This window comes from Hippichthys cyanospilos, chromosome 22 (genome assembly GCF_059441005.1).
Source record: "Hippichthys cyanospilos isolate Australia breed blue-spotted pipefish chromosome 22, RoL_Hcya_1.0, whole genome shotgun sequence".
NCBI lineage: Eukaryota > Metazoa > Chordata > Actinopteri > Syngnathiformes > Syngnathidae > Hippichthys > Hippichthys cyanospilos.
The window spans coordinates 1,548,680-1,566,602 of NC_142390.1; the positions used below are offsets into that span (position 1 = coordinate 1,548,680).

The 17,923-nt window shown below is 45.5% G+C and overlaps 1 protein-coding gene across 1 annotated transcript in view; it reads left to right on the forward strand.

Annotated features, from left to right (window-relative positions):
* grm8a (glutamate receptor, metabotropic 8a) overlaps window positions 1–17,923 on the forward strand; it is a 102,809-nt gene that overhangs the window by 70,905 nt on the left and 13,981 nt on the right. Inside the window, exons 4-6 of the mRNA XM_088406264.1 lie at window positions 11,282–11,417; window positions 11,517–11,671; window positions 12,472–12,609. Coding sequence (XP_088262390.1) covers window positions 11,282–11,417; window positions 11,517–11,671; window positions 12,472–12,609 — 429 coding nt within the window. The remainder of the gene's footprint in view (window positions 1–11,281; window positions 11,418–11,516; window positions 11,672–12,471; window positions 12,610–17,923) is intronic.

Genomic DNA, 17,923 nt, shown 5'->3' on the forward strand with positions numbered 1-17,923 from the left:
AGTCATGTTTTTTTGTTTGTTTTGTTTTTTTCCCCCATGCCTTTCATGTCTTGTCATGCATTAAGTCATCATCACAGGACGCATGAAAATATGAGCGGTCAACCATAGCCTCCACGGATATTGATTGGGAAATGCAGGCGTGGGGTAAATAACATGAAGGTTCACATTAAGTTCAGGATGAATCATTAACCAAAGAAATCATTCATAATCAATAAGTGTAAAAGCAATTTTAACCGTTTCTAACTCCCGCACAGATTTTGAAAGCGCACTACCTGGTGCCATGGATGCGCAACTACACTTGAAGGCAAAAGCCAAATCGCATCGCCTCTGCCCCACAATTGGAGAAGGACTGCTATTAAGTAACATTAAAAAAAAGAACATTTAAAACAAGCGAAAAAAAAACAGACTGTTTGTACTAATTACAATTGTAGGTTGGCGTGGCTATTTAGCGCTGGCTAATTCCGAAGAAGAAACTTAAGACAAGGAAGGTGCACTAATTACACACGGCGTCAATAGCTTTTGGTGTTTCCTTAGTGAGCCATTGTGGAATTTGTCCTTGTGACGGCAATACCTCAGGCAACTTCATTTCAACGCTGAATTAGTTGGATCGATGGCACGTACTGTGTCGGCCGCGGTCGGGTTTCCAAAGCAGAACTCTCAGCCTCCCGTTATAATGCGCATGAAACATTGCCACCTTTGTCCTTCAAGGTAACCAACATTGCGAGAGGAAAGAAGGGAGCGAAGAAAGCCGGGGGCCTTTCTGCTCCCCGGAATGTTCTGCTTGGTTTTGGTTTTTTGTTCCTTTAAGGCATCGTTATGCTTTGTGTAATAATAAATCATTGTTTCAAGATGATACAAACTGTGAATGAAGCACGCTCGGCGTGCTAATTTGTCAGTTGATATGGCCCGAGGTTTTGTGTTTGGATCAGAGGACCTTGTTTTTTTTCGCTTTCCCGTTAATGATCTCACTTCCCCGTTACCTTGGAACTTTCTTTTTTTTTTATTTTCTCCCGTTATCTGACGTCAGGCTGCACCTCCGCCGTCTCCCGAGTCGGAAGACAAATAAATAAATAGTCTGAGCTGATTACTTTGCGGGGGAATCGGAGTCGTTAGCAACGCTTCGGGAAACGAGCGCGCACTCATAAATCGTCACCAAAAATTGCTTGCGAATCTGTGTTTGTTCCCGCATCTAAATTAGATTTTTACCTCCGTCCCGGTATAATGACGAATGCCAACGGGTGTCAGTTGTTCTTTGGTGCCGTGATCCCATTCCGTGCTAGCAAATGTAAACGCCTGTCGCATTATGACTGCTGTCGCGCTTTGATAATGATGACACAGAATCATCGATTGTTTCTGCACCGCAGTCGTTCATTAAGAAAGCCGGGCACGTTCAAAGACGACGCCGGAATAACCGACAACCGCCGTCGAACATTTCTTCACTTCCTCTCAGGATCCCTCCTCCTTGATTGTCCGGACGCCGTTGCCCGCGGATGCTCTGTCACGGTGGTAATTGAAAAGGAAACACTTGATGCGCCGGCCGTGTGGAGTTAGCATGCGCCGGCCTCGCTCTTAATGTCGTGTTAATGGAACGTTTGCCTCCAGGGGAAAGGCCCTCCAGATGTGCCGACTGATGGAAAGGGCCTCAAGTCTTTCCTGAGTGTGCTCAACTCTTTACATTTCATCTCGGGCTTATTTTGTCTTTGTAATGTATATTAGACTATACGCGACTCTTTTTTTTGTTTGTTTTTTTGCACAATTTGGGTATCTTTAACGGTTGGTTCTGGCCCAGCCGCGTTTCCAGAATCAACCGCCAGGCAATGCCGGTTGGAGATGAAAATAAAGAGATTATATTCATTATAATATTTATAATATACAGTTTTATTCTGTTTCCACACTTCGAAACTGAATTTTGTGGAGCGTAGCTTGAAAAATGAACCGACGTCACTTCACTGCGTTCGACATCACTTCTTGATTTTTTTTTCATCTTTTCTGGGCCCCCGTAAAATCTGCGTTTTCACCAAGTAGTCCCCACTTATTGGCCCGTGCCCAATTTACAGTAGAAAATGACACCATGCTGCTTTCTATCTCGGTTTGATCGAGTAACCGGCTTTCATGTATGCTTCAAATGAATGCGAAAATAATCTGTCGTCGTGAGCATTCAAACAGCTCGGATACTAAAACCAGCCCGTCAGATACTATTGTTTTCCGCGAGTGTGTTCTGACAGCTTGGCAGAATGTGAACAAATCCTTCAAAAATAGTCAGCTGCTGGTTTCAAGCTGTTTATTGACGCTTATAGTTGAAGATTCAAGAAAGAAAAAGAAATCAAGAGAATTCCCTGAGTGTTCCAACACACCATTTGAAGAATGTCTGCAAGCATCATATCAACTGCAAGGAACCAAAGATGCTAACTTTTCCTTACTCCATTCACCTGTTTGATTGCGCCATATCCACATGACCGTCAAAATATCGTCTGTGCATCATCACGGTTTTATGTCCTAGTTTCTCACGACGACAACCGCTGCTATTGTGTTCCGCTTGGACGAGTGCGCCGCAAAATGCCTGTGGGCAAGTTCAGTAGGGTCATTTAATGTACTCCAAACAGAAATAAATGAAGGGACGGAGAGGAGCTGGAGGTGCACGCACGCATGTGTCTATGTCTACAAGAGACTCGTATTGGAAAGAAGGCTAAGCAGTGGTAGAAAAAAGGATATTGGCAAAGCAATATTGAAGCCTTTTTCCCCCTGTTACTGCTTGTATTTCTCCACGCTTAGCTCTCTGCCGACACCCTTTATCAACACAAAAAGGCTCGCTGCGGTTTCATTGCGTAGCGTTAGCTTCGAGGGCCTTCCCGGGCCTGATAGATGAATGCAATTTTTCCACCGGGGAGGGGCAGAGTTGGATATCTGGAAGTCGATAGTGTGCGCTCGGAGGGAGACGTGCGGACATTGAGAGGAAAGACAACAAGGGAGAACAGGATTAAAGAAGCCCGGGCGAAATCGATGGCCCTTTTTATATAATGGTGTTTTGTGGCCACTTGATTGGCCCCGAGTCGTACGGGGGGGCCGCTGAGGAGCAGATTAGAGCCGCACTTCCTGGATTACGGGGTCAAAGAGCATCCTTGAGAGAGACCTATCACACTTGATGTTCTTTAATGGAGCAGGCGGGGAAGAAGACACCTGTACTCGGTGCTTCTTACATACTCCACCATTTTTATCCTGCTTGAGATGTGCTGCCGCAATGGCTTGAAGCTACCAAACCGCTATGAGCAGCAGTCACAAATGGGCTGTCTTTAACGAGGAAAAAAGGCCCTCCGTGAAATTGCACTTTATGAACGTGTACAGGAATGGCATCATGAGACAAGAAAAGAAATCTCAGCTCTTCCACGCCGTGATAGTACAGTAGGTGTTCTACTGTATGTAGAGGATAAAGACGCATGACGGTCACTTTCATCATATTGGCTTGTTTTTCTCTGCGTGCCCTGCAATTGGCCGGCAACCAGTTGAGGGTGTCCCCCACCCACTGGCCGAAGTCAGCCGAGATAAGCACCGGCGAGCCTGCGACCCGCGTAAAGCATAAGCAGCTCTAGAAAATGGATGGAGCTAATTAACTGGAAGGCTGACTGATTAGCGACATCTGCAATTCTAATGAGGGGACACACCTTGCCTGCCATTTCCTCAACTATCGCTGCCATAACAGGAAGATACCAAAAATATTAATTGCATAAGATCCAGGTCTGGCACTGAGCCAGCAAAAGAAACAGTTTTCTTCTGGTCGCTAGCCCCGGCAGCACACTCCGGTTAGGAAAATGAAGGCTCTTTTCGGCGCCGTGTGCTCCACGTTGGCCTTGGCATGGCAAGCGCCGATTCGCCATGGTGCCACATCCATTTACTGTAGCCCTGTCATCTCCCCGTGACACGAGGCGACTTGAGTGCTCCTCCAGCTCCAGCGTGGTCAGGGCAGCCAAACGGCCGCAGCCGAGACGACAACCTTTGTGTGTCATTTCGCCAGTGCCGCCGGTCCGTAGAAAAGCGCCGACGCTCTTGGCTGAGGAAATGCGGGGTGACAGCAAGAAACGGATCCTCGGGCCAACACGCTCAATACCTGAAGAATACTCCAAGCGCAAGGCATATTGATCTGAGCTTCAATCTATGCGCGAGCTTTGCCAAGGCGCCGTCGCATCGACGGGAGCTCGCCAATGCGTCAGCCCTTCTTTATATTGACACTGAGGGAAACTGCATATTGTATGAGACCTTTTGAATGGGAATGTGTCAACAGCGATGCGGCCGAATTGTTCGAATCCCTACAAAGTGAAAATAAATTACAGAGTGATCTTACTCCTGCCGAATTTTATTGAACGGCGACAACGAAAAACAGAAACCCAGAGTCTATGAAATGCTGTGAGCATTTGCAGTTACTGATGACTAAAAAAGGAAAAAATTAAGAGCTGGCACAGATGAACCTGAGAGCATCCTCTCAATTTCTCCCGCGTGAATGCATGAGTTGATTCATGTTTGAAATAATTTGCTCTTAATTTGAAAAAAACTGTTTAAAAAGTGTCTTCACAAACCCCTCGAGGTACCCGTAGCCCCAATGCTATGGTGCAGCCACCATCATCACACTTCTCCCTCTCAGTGAAATCCTTTTCCCCTTGGCGTGGTGTCTGTGGCGGTTTCTAATTCTAGTTTTCAAAACAGCTACCAGAGCAGCCTTCTGTATGTAGTCTGCAATACAAAGCAGTTGCTGCAATGGAAATAGGTCGTGAAAAGCCCACAATTTTCTTGTATAAGTGCATGAAAACGCCCACTCGCCAAATGTAGTTAAAAAAAAAAAAAAAAAAAAACTTATTTTGTGCAACAATCCCACCCATGTAGGATAACGGCGGGGCTGTATTAGCATCTCGCACACAATATCTCTCGACTCTGCCAGGTGTACAGGCTGTGTCGGACACACGCATACACACAGCGCATAATGTATTCGCATCCATTCAAGCATGCTGTTTGCCCACACAGATGCTATCAGCAACAATAAATCTTGTACGGTCATTGCTATTCACAAAGCATAATGTCACGCGGATATTCTGTTCATTGGGAAATTCAAATAGAAACAAATTACCGGCTGAATATTGTATGGAGCGTCTGATTGGCCAGCTGCGTGCACGCCGCGTCGACTTCCCGACGAGGGGCCTTTTGAATATTTAATCCTTATGCGCCCAGCGTCTCGTTTGGCAAACGTCGTAATTGTCACGTACGGGAGGCGGCATCAACTCGCTGATGCGCAATTGTCAGGCCTCCGTCGGCTCCTCGTGGGTTGCCGGGTTACCGATTTGCGGGAGATAAACAATGATAAACCGTTAAGTGGCGTGGGTGGGTGTGAGTGCATATGTGTGCGCGGCCAAACGAAATAGCGATGCAATTTAGGTTTTCTTTGTAATGGTCTGGCCAGACAAATCAATCCCGACTTATTATGGAAGTGCAACAGCTGTGTGCGGTTCCCTATCCGCATACTTGTAATAAATGACTACTATTTAGCTTAATGCAATACTAGATCACCGTTGAATAAAGCACACCATTAGATATGTTCAAACTTTTTGGTTATTATGCAGATTATGTGGCACCGTGATTTGTAACTAGCCAAGTGTTGTTTACAAAAGTGATTTTCCAGCCGTAGCTCTCGCTAATGTGCAAACGGAGAATTGATTTGGGTTATTTTCACTCGGTGAAACAATGAGTCCGATCTCTGTCAGGAAGGGTTGAAATCATATTTGGTCTCCTTTCATGTTTGAAAAATAACATGCGCCAAATGATTTCCTGTAGTTCGCCCAGCGATGCGCAGAGGCCACTTCTTCAGACCAATTACGAGTACGTATGCTTAATTTGATTAGTCCCGGTGAAAAGTACAGATACTTGAAGAGGTCTTTACATCTTGAAGTTTGTGGGGAACGTTTTATTTCAAACAAAGTTCAAAACAAAAGCATTTCTTGAAGAAGGCATGTTATAAGAAGGCAGACTTATAAGTGAACGCGTGAACAGCCTTGCTATATGTACAGTTTCTTCTCCCCATATTCCAAAGCAAAATAACCAAAAAAAGTACTCATCTGCGAAGGTATAGTGTTTGTTAATTAAAGTATTCCAATTTGCATGGCAATTCACCTGTAATCGTTTTTGAATGCTTTAGGCTACACAAAGAAATGAAAACAATTGATTAAGTGCCTCTGAATTTACCTACCTGTTACGTGACTTCTGTATACAAACATAAATGGCAGCCGCGCTCCACTGCCACCGAGCATTAATCAAACGCCAAACCGGTGAAAAATACTGTCGCGGCAAACAAAGCAGAGATGTGTGGAGATACCAGTGACAGAAACTGCTGCAAATGAGCTCAACGCAAAGTGCTAACTGTCTGAAATATGTCACAAAGTTGACACAGTTCTCAGCTCATCGCAATTAACAAGAACCGGTTTGAGCACCTTAGTTGGCAATTTAGAAAACACCAAACAGCGTTGAAAGAAATATGGCTCATTACGTGCAACATTTCACCCTTCAACCTTGTGGCCTTCCTAATTTTGGAAATGCTTTTAAAGGCGTAGTCATTAAAGTTCCACCTACAAAAAAAAGTAGCAAATGTCGGTCTTTGTAGTCTGTGACGTGATGAAGACACTTCAAGACATAGGCATTAGGTGCTCGCTACCGCCACCTACTGTCTTGAGATAAAGTCAACATAGAATTTTCCATTTACTGACATAGTTTGACCGCCGCGCAACGGAATGTTGCAAAAATCACAGGGAAATAGATGTCCAATTAAAATGCATCTCAAAAATTGTAATTATAATGGTTTTGCACGGGCGGAAATTTGGACAATGATTATTTTTGTTCACAAATCTCACATTTTAATCTCCAAGATTGCGATGACAACTTAATACAAATGTCGGACAAAGAAAGATACCTACATCTTTTGTGTCTACGCCTAGTTCAGTGCTTTTCCGAGGGTTCCAGTCGAGTGCCCTCATCCAGCAGATAAGGCCGACTGGAGGTTAGCGGAGACCTGAAGCGTGTTTGACACGCTGCTGGCTGGCGTTTGCCCAGAAACTGCCATCTAGTGCTCCGCGTACTCATAGTGGTTCAGGCAGTAATTGGATATCTGATCACGGCCAGACAAGGGAGCGCGCGAGCAAAGGAATGGCCCGCAAAGGAGAGAAAAATCTTCTCTGAGGGGAAGAGGCGCGCGCCGTCGGCAACGAGAGGACATGTTCTCTCTTTGTGATCTTCCAGCTTAAGGTTGACCTTGAGCTTCTTATCTGTGCTCTGACATCCAATCATCCCTTGCTTATCTCTTCCTCCCTCACCTCGCAGCCAATAGTTTTCATCTTCTCCCGTTGCCTCCTCTCCCCTCATCCCTTCACCCGATCCTACCGTGCGGCCCCCCCCCATGCAATATCCCCTCCCCTGGCGTCTGTCTCGCCCAAGGCCCGCCGTCTGGCTAAAGGAAAGCCCGCGGGATTCTTGCCATTGATTGCATCGGGAGATAGGTATCGCCGACGTGCCGAAAGGTGGTAGCCGCTCAGATGACTCAGTCTGACGCGGCCCGTCCCATCCCGATAGAGTGCCTTTGTCGACTCGATTTTTTCAAGGGAGCCATCTTGTTTACTTGCCTCCGTTGGCTTCTTTGGCCGGCGCCCCGAGAAGAGGCCGGAAACACTTAAAACCTAGCGCTCGCGCTGCGCACATCGAGAGTGGGTGCTCTCCCGTCTTGCCTCGGACCTCCGCAAGTGCTGACAAGCGCGAGACTGTTGGACTCCTGCGGTGAAGACAGAGCGGCCCGCGCGGTGCATTAGCAAATGGAGTAAGTTGCGAGACGTCCATCTGAACCGTCCAACTCCTGGCAAAGATGAAATATCTCTGCCTCTTGGTGTATTTAAAGTGTAGCTTTGGAGATCCCAAATTCAGATCTTGATGGGTCAAGGGAGCAATTTGCTCAAGTTAGATAAATACATTACCCGGTGTTCTAATTTCGGTGTCCAGCCCTGTATTTTTGAGGGAAACCTTGGCGGTAGATGGTTCCCGGAGTGACAAGGCGGCTTCCAACGTTCGAACTCGACTAACCCGTTAACATACAAGCTGAGTTTACAAGCTTAATATTCCCACCCAATCGCAAATGCATTTTCACCTCAGGTCTGTTTGGGGTTTGCGATATCTTAATGTTACAAGTTCACTCCGGGCAACAAGGCCTCTATCTGTTCACTCATGTTTTAATTAAAGCATGTAAATTTCCATGGGCAGGGGTTCCTCGGGTCTTTTTTAGTGATGTATTTGCAAGCCAGGGGAGGTGTTTAAATCCACCAGAAAAGCGTACTTTGCCGCAACCCTAATCCACAAAAAGCTGCGTTTGAGTCACGTGTTGGACAACCGGCATGTACGTCAACGGTCTCCCGGAGAAGCGCACTGATTCCCAGTCACATGAATCATTGATTGTGTGAAGCCCACGCCGCAGCGCCCCTAGCAACGGACAAAACGTCAAAAAGCAGCACATTTTTGAATTCTAAAGCAGCCAGGAGAGACTTTGCCATAATAACAGCCTTTCTATCAATGTGCGAGATTTGCGGGCGGGCGGGCGGGCGGGCGGGCGGGCTCGCCGAAGAGCGACGAGCTGAAGTCACAAATCGTTTACAGTCTTTTTAATAATGGACCATTGATTGCCTTGACTTTGTTTTTTTTACTCACGCCTCACTGGCCTCAAAATGCTCAATAGATTTATAGTTTTCACGCGGACCGATTGAGTCTCATCCAAAAGGTGACAACCTGTCGGCCTGTAGAGAAAACTCATACTGTATGCCGCTTTTGTGCCGATTAGCGTCTCTGTTTCTTAAGGGATGAAAGTGAGTGCAGTGTGGGCAGATTGATCATTAACGGCCTTTCAAATATTGCAACAATACGCTTTATCTCCAAACACAATGGAGGTTATTGCATCAGGTCTTGTTTTAGTCTAAAGGGGACGAATGCAAGTTTCCTTTCCAACTTACAAATGCAAGCAAACAGGTCGCTAGCGTGGCAGCTTGTGTGCACAAGAATTAGCACACATAATGTGACTAAATGACAATTTAGTCACAATCCATTCCCCAGCGAAGCCTCGGTAATCAGGTTATTAGTGATCAACTAAAAGCTTGTGGTGCTCAACGGATGCCGAGCACAAATTATTCAATCATACTGTTGCTGATAAATGTGCCACAATTGCTGTATGCTTAACAAAGCGCCTATTACGAGGACCTGAAATTGATACTTGACATGGGCGCATGGTGAATGAAAGGGTCAAAACAGGCATCTGTATCCCTCTATCTTTTTCAATGATGTAATTTTGATAAATAAGCTGAGGTTTTTTATATATTGAAAGGAGTTGCGTGGTGAGCAGAGTTAAGATGGACCGGAATTTTAACCGTAGACGAATTTTGTTTAAAAATTCTTTTAACTACTCCAATCAGGAGGGAGGAATAGAAATAGAGGTAAGCCTTTTATTTAAGGCCATCAGGACAAATTAGAGCTTACCGAATTGTATTTTTCACACTTCGCAGATGCTGACGTTTTGTCCAAATGCATGCTAAACTTTACTATTGCAGGGGAAACTCACTCCCGAATTTGAGTTGCGGGTATACACAGACCTTCGTCACTCACAACCTTGCCACGTCCAAGCAATTTGTGGCGTTAGCGCCTCCTGCGCACCTTTGTGATTGACACGTCTCATCACAAAAGCGTTAATCACCAGCACAACGTTCTCGCAAAAACAAAACAGTTATCATCAGCGTAATATGTGGGTGAAATCAGTTCCAAACACCTTGCCAAAGCTCTTTTGTTTTGTTTTTGATTCGGCTGCTAGACTAATCCTTTCAAATCATGTCAGCTTGAAGCAGATGCTTTAGTTACCAGAGTCTGAATTATTTCCAAGCAATCGGATCAAAACAAAGTTATTGTTGGTACCGTTGAATAACAAGTATGGGGTAGACGCTGTACTACGTTTTCATTTCAAGGTCGTATTGCTGATTGTCTGGGGAGCCTTTTTATTTCCCATCAGGCGTGTAAGAAAGACAGTCGATTTTTCTCCAATAACTTCCTGTCGCAGCAACGATGATGAATGTTTGAGGATGAATGCTGTCGGATCCGGGCGCACTTTTGGCACTCCGCTTCGCCGGCGACTTAATTTGATACGTGCAAAGTCTGCTTTGCATGCAGACAGTTACTGATGATGATACGAGTCAAACAAACTGTGGCTTAATCACTTCCAAACCGCTCCAAGGACGACGCGGTGAGAACGCACCAGTGCTCCATGCGCGCGCGTTCGTCTAATACCGCGCGTTTTTGTAACGCAAGCCCATGAATGCCAAAGTGCACGTCAAGTAGGCGATTATCCTTGAGATGGTGTTTGGAGGAAGTATTTGCTTTTAGTATTCCGTCATTGGCGCCCGCATGCGCTATCGTCATTCGCCATGATCCCGGGAGGCTCGCCGTTGGAGGCTAATGAATATTTGCGGCCACGTGCGCGCAGGCCCGTCTGCGTACCGCTTGTGATTAAGAGGAGTGGCGCCGAGCGGCCGCGCCGACACGCTCTGCGCATGCACGACAAATGGCCTCATTCAGCGCCGCAAACAAACAAGACGGGGAGATTTATACATTGTGCTCAGCTTGCCACAAAGACGTAATCCTACACAAGCGCACACCTTCACACCTTGAGCTGGGCTAATGATATAATAAAGGGGAGCTAATAAAACAGCTTAAATGCGACGTCTCTACTAATGCCTTCAATAGGCTTTGCCTTATTCTTGTCATTGCGGCCAACGGAAAAACGTGAAAAACGGTCGCCACGGTATTTGTAAAGTTCAAAGCAGCTTGACTTTTCCTTAGTTAAACATCCTGGTCTGCATTGGAGAAACCAAGGCTATATCCAAGGCTACTGGGTTCCTCTAGTTTAGGCCTCATTGCATCCTGTTGGAATAAAGATGAAACATATTCAGCAAACAAGAAAAGTTCAACCTTGGCAGTTATCATGACCTGGACGGCTGGGAAATTATTTTGACTTGGCCTTCTGTTTAAAGCACTCTATTTTCATCCTGGTTTATGAAAGAGAACTATAAATGGACTTTATTCACACACACACACACACACGCACACACACATATATATATATATATATATATATATATATATATATATATATATGTGTGTGTGTACACACACACACGCACACACACACACACACACACACACACTCTGCAACCTTTTCCCTCTATGCTCCCAGGTGGCGTTTGCATCGCACAGTCCTTGAAAATCCCACGAGAGCCGAAGCCAGGGGAGTTCGACAAGATCATTAGACGTCTGTTAGAGACCTCCAACGCCAGGGCCATCATTATGTTCGCTAATGAGGACGACATACGGTGAGCTCGGACTCGCGCCGAGTGTCCCGCTGTTGCCGCGCCCACTCAAATTTTTGGGCTTGTGGAATTGTCTTTGACACCTTGCGTTTTCCTCAACAGGCGCGTTTTGGATGCGGCCAAGAGGAATAACCAAACGGGGCACTTCTTGTGGGTGGGCTCCGACAGCTGGGGGTCCAAGATCTCCCCCGTGATTGGCCAGGAAAGGGTGGCGGAGGGAGCCATCACCATTCTTCCCAAGCGAGCATCTGTGGACGGTAAGCGCGAGAAAGCAGCCGCCCGAACGCTTCTTCAGGGTTGTTAAAAAGTCATCCGCGGCTCGGAGAGCTTTTTCTATTAGACGCTGACGCTCGGAGGGACACAAAAGCAACATCGTAGGAAATGAAAACAAGGAAGACAGATAAAGGAACCTGTTTATTGTTCTCTTTTCTTGGAGAAATCCAATCAAGTGCTATGGCCCAGAGCAAGTTGAGCATTTGACTGCCTTGCTTAAAAGCGCCCAACTTGCTTGACCTTCGGATCTGAGATCCGGGTTCTCTCGCATGGTCTAATCTCGATAAGGCAAGCCGTCTCTTCGATTTAGCAATCTCCCAAAGCATTTTAAATGCATGGCTTGGATATTTCACTTTCTTTCTGATCCCAATAAAGCCGGTCGATCCCGGATTCCGGGAGTCAAACTCCCGAGGAGCTACATAGGTGCGCTACGCTGACAGTCGAGTAGATTAATGACGGCAGCTTTTGTCAGCGTTTACCAGTCAAGCGCTGCTGACGTCGGTCTGGTACACTCCAGGGATCTCCCCGCCCTCCGCAGTTGGATTCATTCACACGTCGATGGCGTCCCGGCGGAGTCCAATGTCACTGGATTTTTGCACTTCTCCAAAAGCGTCTGGCACCATACAATGGACTTTTCCATCACTGTACATTACTATGTTAACATATATAAATAGTGCTACCAAGAGATTTTAAAAAATGAAGATTATTTCATTAATTGATTGATTTAATCTCACTTTATTCTCACCTAAAAAAATGACTTAAGCGGTCCTTGATCTTCTCACAGCCTTCGACCGCTATTTCCGAAGCCGCTCGCTGTCCAACAATAGGCGGAACGTTTGGTTCGCCGAGTTCTGGGAGGAGAACTTCAACTGCAAACTGGGCATGCACGGCAAACGGCCCGGCATCCTCAAGAAGTGCACAGGTAAGATGTCCGTTAGTAATATCCATCCAATTCATTTAAAAGACCTCTTTCTTAGGGCTGTGCAGACTCAGGGAGAATTAGCAGCCGCTCACCATGCTCTGGCGCACTCAATGTTGTGTGTTGTTAAATGACGGATTACTGTAATATGATGAAAGCCCACATGGTTTTGCATATCGGTCTAAAATGAGCGCATCGCACCTTCAAAGTAACCGCACTTGCGAGTTCAGCTGTCATTTTATTCATTTTTAAACATGCGAGTTCGGTTTAAGCATGCGGGCCTTGAAGTCGTTGGACGTGAGTTTGCTGGCATCTGCGCTTCGACCCGTATTTCCGCCGTCATGTCAAAACGCTTGAAGTCTGTTATCTGAGACAAAGCCAAGCATCCAGAACTGAGGTGTAACCCATCTGTGTTTACAAGCCGTGGGTGTGTGCCGTTACATGCTCAACTCCGAATGACGGAGTCAGCAATGCCATTCAATATGTCTTTATGACTCGCTGTAATATGAAGCGTAAATCTTGTCCGGTGCTTGCGTGCGTGTGTGTGTGTGTGTGTGTGTTTGTGTCACAGCGGGTATCCCCTTGCCTGATGGCCGCCATTAGTTCACATAATTAGCTTTGCGAGGGCCGCGACTCCTGTTGACCATCTATTACTCTCGGTGGCATTTGTGCAAGCGGGCGCACGCGTGGAGGGGCCCCGTGTCGGACAGCGGAGTCCATTAATTCCCGGCGGCGGAGTTTGCGACCTCGGGATCATCGACGCACGAGAGCCGATCGGCGGGCCCCTTCTGCTGAGGTCACCGCTGCGACACACCTGATGGCGAGCTTATGGAAATGAGCATGAATGTGATTGTACCCTGCGGGAGAAAGCCAAGAGAAATACAAGCACATCATTAAGCGCAAATGCAAGAAGCCCTGCTAATTTCTGTCAAACTCATCAGGAAAAATGAGTCCAAATTAAAAACTTACAAGTGTTGTAAGGTCAAGTTAAAACACAGGTTTAAATATGTTGTTTAGCGAAGTCCGCTAGCTTAATGCTAACACAGTGCAAAATTTAAAAATGCCATAGGCTGGCTGACAGACTTAGCAAATATGCTGCAGCAGTTCTAAAACTAAACAATGCAGCAACAAATGTAGACAGAGAATCTAAGTGATTTGCAGATAAACTTCCCATAATAAGACTTAAATGCCACTTACGGTGTCAGTCAGGTGCAGCCCGAAGGCGTTGGTCTCGTCACGGCAGAGGAAACAACCCCGCGACGGTTGACAGATGCCTTCATTTCGGATGTCCCCGGGGTCCCGTCACACACGCTGCGCCCGCCTAGCCGTAAACCTCGCTGATCCCGTCAGGCTTTTCCCGCTCGCCATTGGAAGCGGACGCTTTGTGGACATTTTCCTCTTCCTTCCTTGCTCGCGTTTGGTGAAGAAATGCTCTAGTAATTGCTCTTAAAAAGAACGAAGGCATAACTGCCACTTGTTTGTAGGATGAATTGGGCAAGCAAACTTTGCTTTATTGGCCAATTTAGCTGAGACAGCAATTGAATGCTTTTAAAAGGCAATTTGTCTAGCTACTTGCGGTGGCATTTACAATGACGCCACAATGTATAGAAAAGGCGTTAAAAGTTTTGTCTGCTGGAATAATGGCACCAATAACTTTGTGCTATTACAGCAGTTGATGGAAGGAAAAATAAAAACTGAGAATTACAGATCAAAATTGCTTAAACGTCCAAACATTTCGGACCTCAACTTCACCCTGGAGCTACCGAAATTCATTGAGTAATCGACAACTAATCAAATTAATCGCCAATATTATTTTTCTCAATAGGGATGGACGAGTATCGATATCAATTCGATACGAAGGATTGCAGCCACTCGCTAACTCGAAAAGACAAATTAAAATCATAGGAAATTGCCATTAACTTTCAGGAATTTTTAAGGAAAAATTACATTTTTTTTTAAAGATTTGTTATTGTATTTTTGTGGGAGGGTTCTAGCAGCGGTATTGGTACTTGGTATCAGTGTCTCTGGGAGTACTCAGGATCGCTACTCGTTCCGGAATGGATCTAGAAAAAGCTATGCGATGCGATGCCTGCTGTTTTGTCTTTTCTCGCGGCGCTTTGCAAAAACCTATTGTTTTAGAGCCATTGTTCAATTTAATCCTCTGATTTCAGTCTGTCAACCTTAATTATTAGTTGTGTTTGTAGACGTTTCATAAAATCACACCATCTTTTGAGTCGAATCGGAATAAGACATTTGCGAGCACCCGCTCTTACTTTGGAAAACAATGAGCAAACATGTCATGTTGTTTTATTATCGGTTACTCCTTTCATTTAGGCCCAAAACAATAGCTAAAATTGAAAGAAAACCCGATTCAAAAACTTTTCAAGTGGCAGCCTTACTTCAAATACTTGGTTTTGATGAGAAGCACTCTGCTTTTGAAGCTACAAAGCCCCCGGTGGTACCAGTGCGGATGTGCTGTGCGTGAGGCACACTCTCAAGTAGCTGCAAATCAAGCGTATGCTAACTAGCTGCATGGGGAGGGGGCAGCAGGTTTATCGTACTGTGAAAGCCTGAACGTGACGCACAGAAACAGATGGCCATCTCGATAGACAATGATAGCCATGCATGCAAAGACATGACGCGTCGCATTTGTTGTAACCCCCCCCCCTCCCCTCGTGAGCTCAAGTGCCATTTAGACGCCACCAAATTGTCTCTGGTCTCCGTCCCGGCGAGAACACGCTTCCTTTACTGCCTTCACACGTGACGGATGGCGCACGTGTAACGCAGCAACGCAGTTTGCTTGACGCCTCGTCCTCCATCACATCACTGTTGAAACCTCTATCCATCACGACGCTTGTAAACACACAGAAGACTTGCGCAAAACTGCTCTAGAGAAGGTGGTGGGGATAAATAAATTAAAAACAACAAAAAAATGGGAATGCGGCCGTCACATCACACCTGCCGCCATTGAAAGTTCATTTGTTCTTGTAGGCTTTGGGTGACATTTTTCTCGACACGTCTTAAAGCACAAGCCATGATCTCAAGAGCTTTCGCTGCAGAGGGATCTCATAGTGGAGTACCCTGTGTACCCTAGAGAAGGTTGCAAAAAAATTATTCAACGCACCTTGGGAAGGTGAAGACTGTTATCAAGCGGGGAAAATATGGCGCTTTGACATCACCGATACCTGGAATTTTCTTCCAAATGCACGAAAAGTACCAACTGCAGGAATTCCTGGCAAGAGCTGCCTTATGTAACACAAATTCTTCTGTGTTTTGCATACCATATGTACAACGGGCTGGCAAAATGGAAGGCTTTTTCTTACAAAGAAAAACACATTTGGTGTCCCAAACGGAGAAAGCTGTAAGACTGTTTTCCACCAACTGAGATTGCGAGTTGAGCAAATTACAGGAATCCCGGTTAATGGGAATTCAAATCTTTTCCCCGTCACGGACATTGCACCATAAATAAAATGAATGGGTTTATTCCCGCTAAAACGCTGGCTGACTCGAAGTGAACTTTACGCCTAAACGACGGTGAGAATGTATTTCTTGTAATTGGCCCTTCTGTTCCACATGTCCCTAGGCCGCACCGCTGTTTATACACATCCCCAAATAGGCCCGAGCGCTCCACTAATGCCATTTCGCCTCAGCACGTTTCCGCTGCGGCTCTGTTTTGTCTCCGCCTTTGTGGTTGCGACGCGTGGCGTTGCACCGCTCCCTTTTTTTTTTTTGCTCTGGTGCGCTCACGTCGGGCGGCATCAAACAGGCCGTCCCTGGGCCCGGCGTTCCTGTTAGCGAGCGGCGTCGAAAGACCAGATCTAACGGGGAATAGAGTCAAAGGGGAGAGAAAAGGGAACGCGGCCCAGTCCGGCGCGGTGACACAGCCGAGTATGAATGCAGTAGTGACTCATGAATATTTGATTGAAGCTCTTTGTATCTGCGGTAATATATACCCGTTATAACAAAGTCATGTAATATGAAATGCTTATGTTAGCGCAGTGTGGCAATATTCAGAGAAAGTACTGCAGTGAATCGCTGTTTATTTGTCAGTTTTCTCACGACTTATTGTATGACATTTAAACCTGCGCGGAGGGGTCTCGTAGCTAAGGCACGACTACTTGAAGTGATCCTCTTTAATTGTTGTTTCATTCTTGGAGGGCTCATTTACAAAGCAATTTTTCAAGGGACAGGCCAGTACCCATACCAAACATCCATATTGGACCCATATCTGTCCTCGTTTCAAGGTATCGGCCCCATAGTATTGAACACGCTCTTTAAATCAGGGATTAAGCATTTCAAATTAGAGGAATAGAAAATTGGCTTTGATAAATGAAGTGTTAAAGGGACAATGTGTGAGGTTGAGACTTTTTCATTCAAAAGGAATCAATTAAATGATTATAAACTTCAGAAACCTGCAAATAAATGTCTATTATAGCTAAGGTCAATGGTGAATGCAGCAGCCCCCGCTGCCCCTAATGAAAAACTGTCTACATCTTACACATTGTCCCTTTAAGGAAAATGCTATATGGCAAAAGTCTTTATTGAATATCATCAGTCATTGTTTGGAGAGATTTTGTGTATCAATTTCACCACTTTGTACTAGTCGATAGTTTTGTATGATTCCCATTTGGGCTGCAGCCAACCATTATTTTAGCCATTGATTATTTTGTCGATTGATTAACTTTCTTGGACTCGAACAATTTGCAAATAGATTAGTTGCCAATTTTTATTGCAGCCTTAATACGAACCCTTTCAAACCGCTCCAGCGTGTTTTCAGCAAACCTCCCAATTTCCCGAAGATGATCAAAAATCCTGTACATGTGCTTAGTTGCGTTTTTCCCCTCTTTTCTTCGTTATGTCAACAAGGCAATGGTTTCCTCGCATGAACATATTCTCCTTGCAAACGATAGCAAATTGATATTTTACACACAATCCATAAAATGAAAAATGTGTCGCTAATGATGCAATGTATTCTCATTTATGAGCAGTAAGGATGTATTCTTCGCCTTTACTGCGCGCTCGTTTAATCACGGTGCGCTCAATCTCCCTTTCGCCCTCATTTTCTCTTCTGCCATTGATTTTTCTTTTTTTTTTTTGGCAGGTGAGCCTTGAAGCTGCCAGGCAAACAAGTAAAAGACAATTTCTGTGTGTGTGTGTGTGTGTGTGTGTGTGTGTGTGTGTGTGTGTGTGTGTGTGTGTGAGTGTGTGAGTCACACCAACGTGTCACCATTTCAAATGATTGTGTGTCTTATTCGAAAGATGCGCACTTAAATTTCATTTGGAGGGGGGCAGCTTTTTTAATGGGCCAAAATGGAGA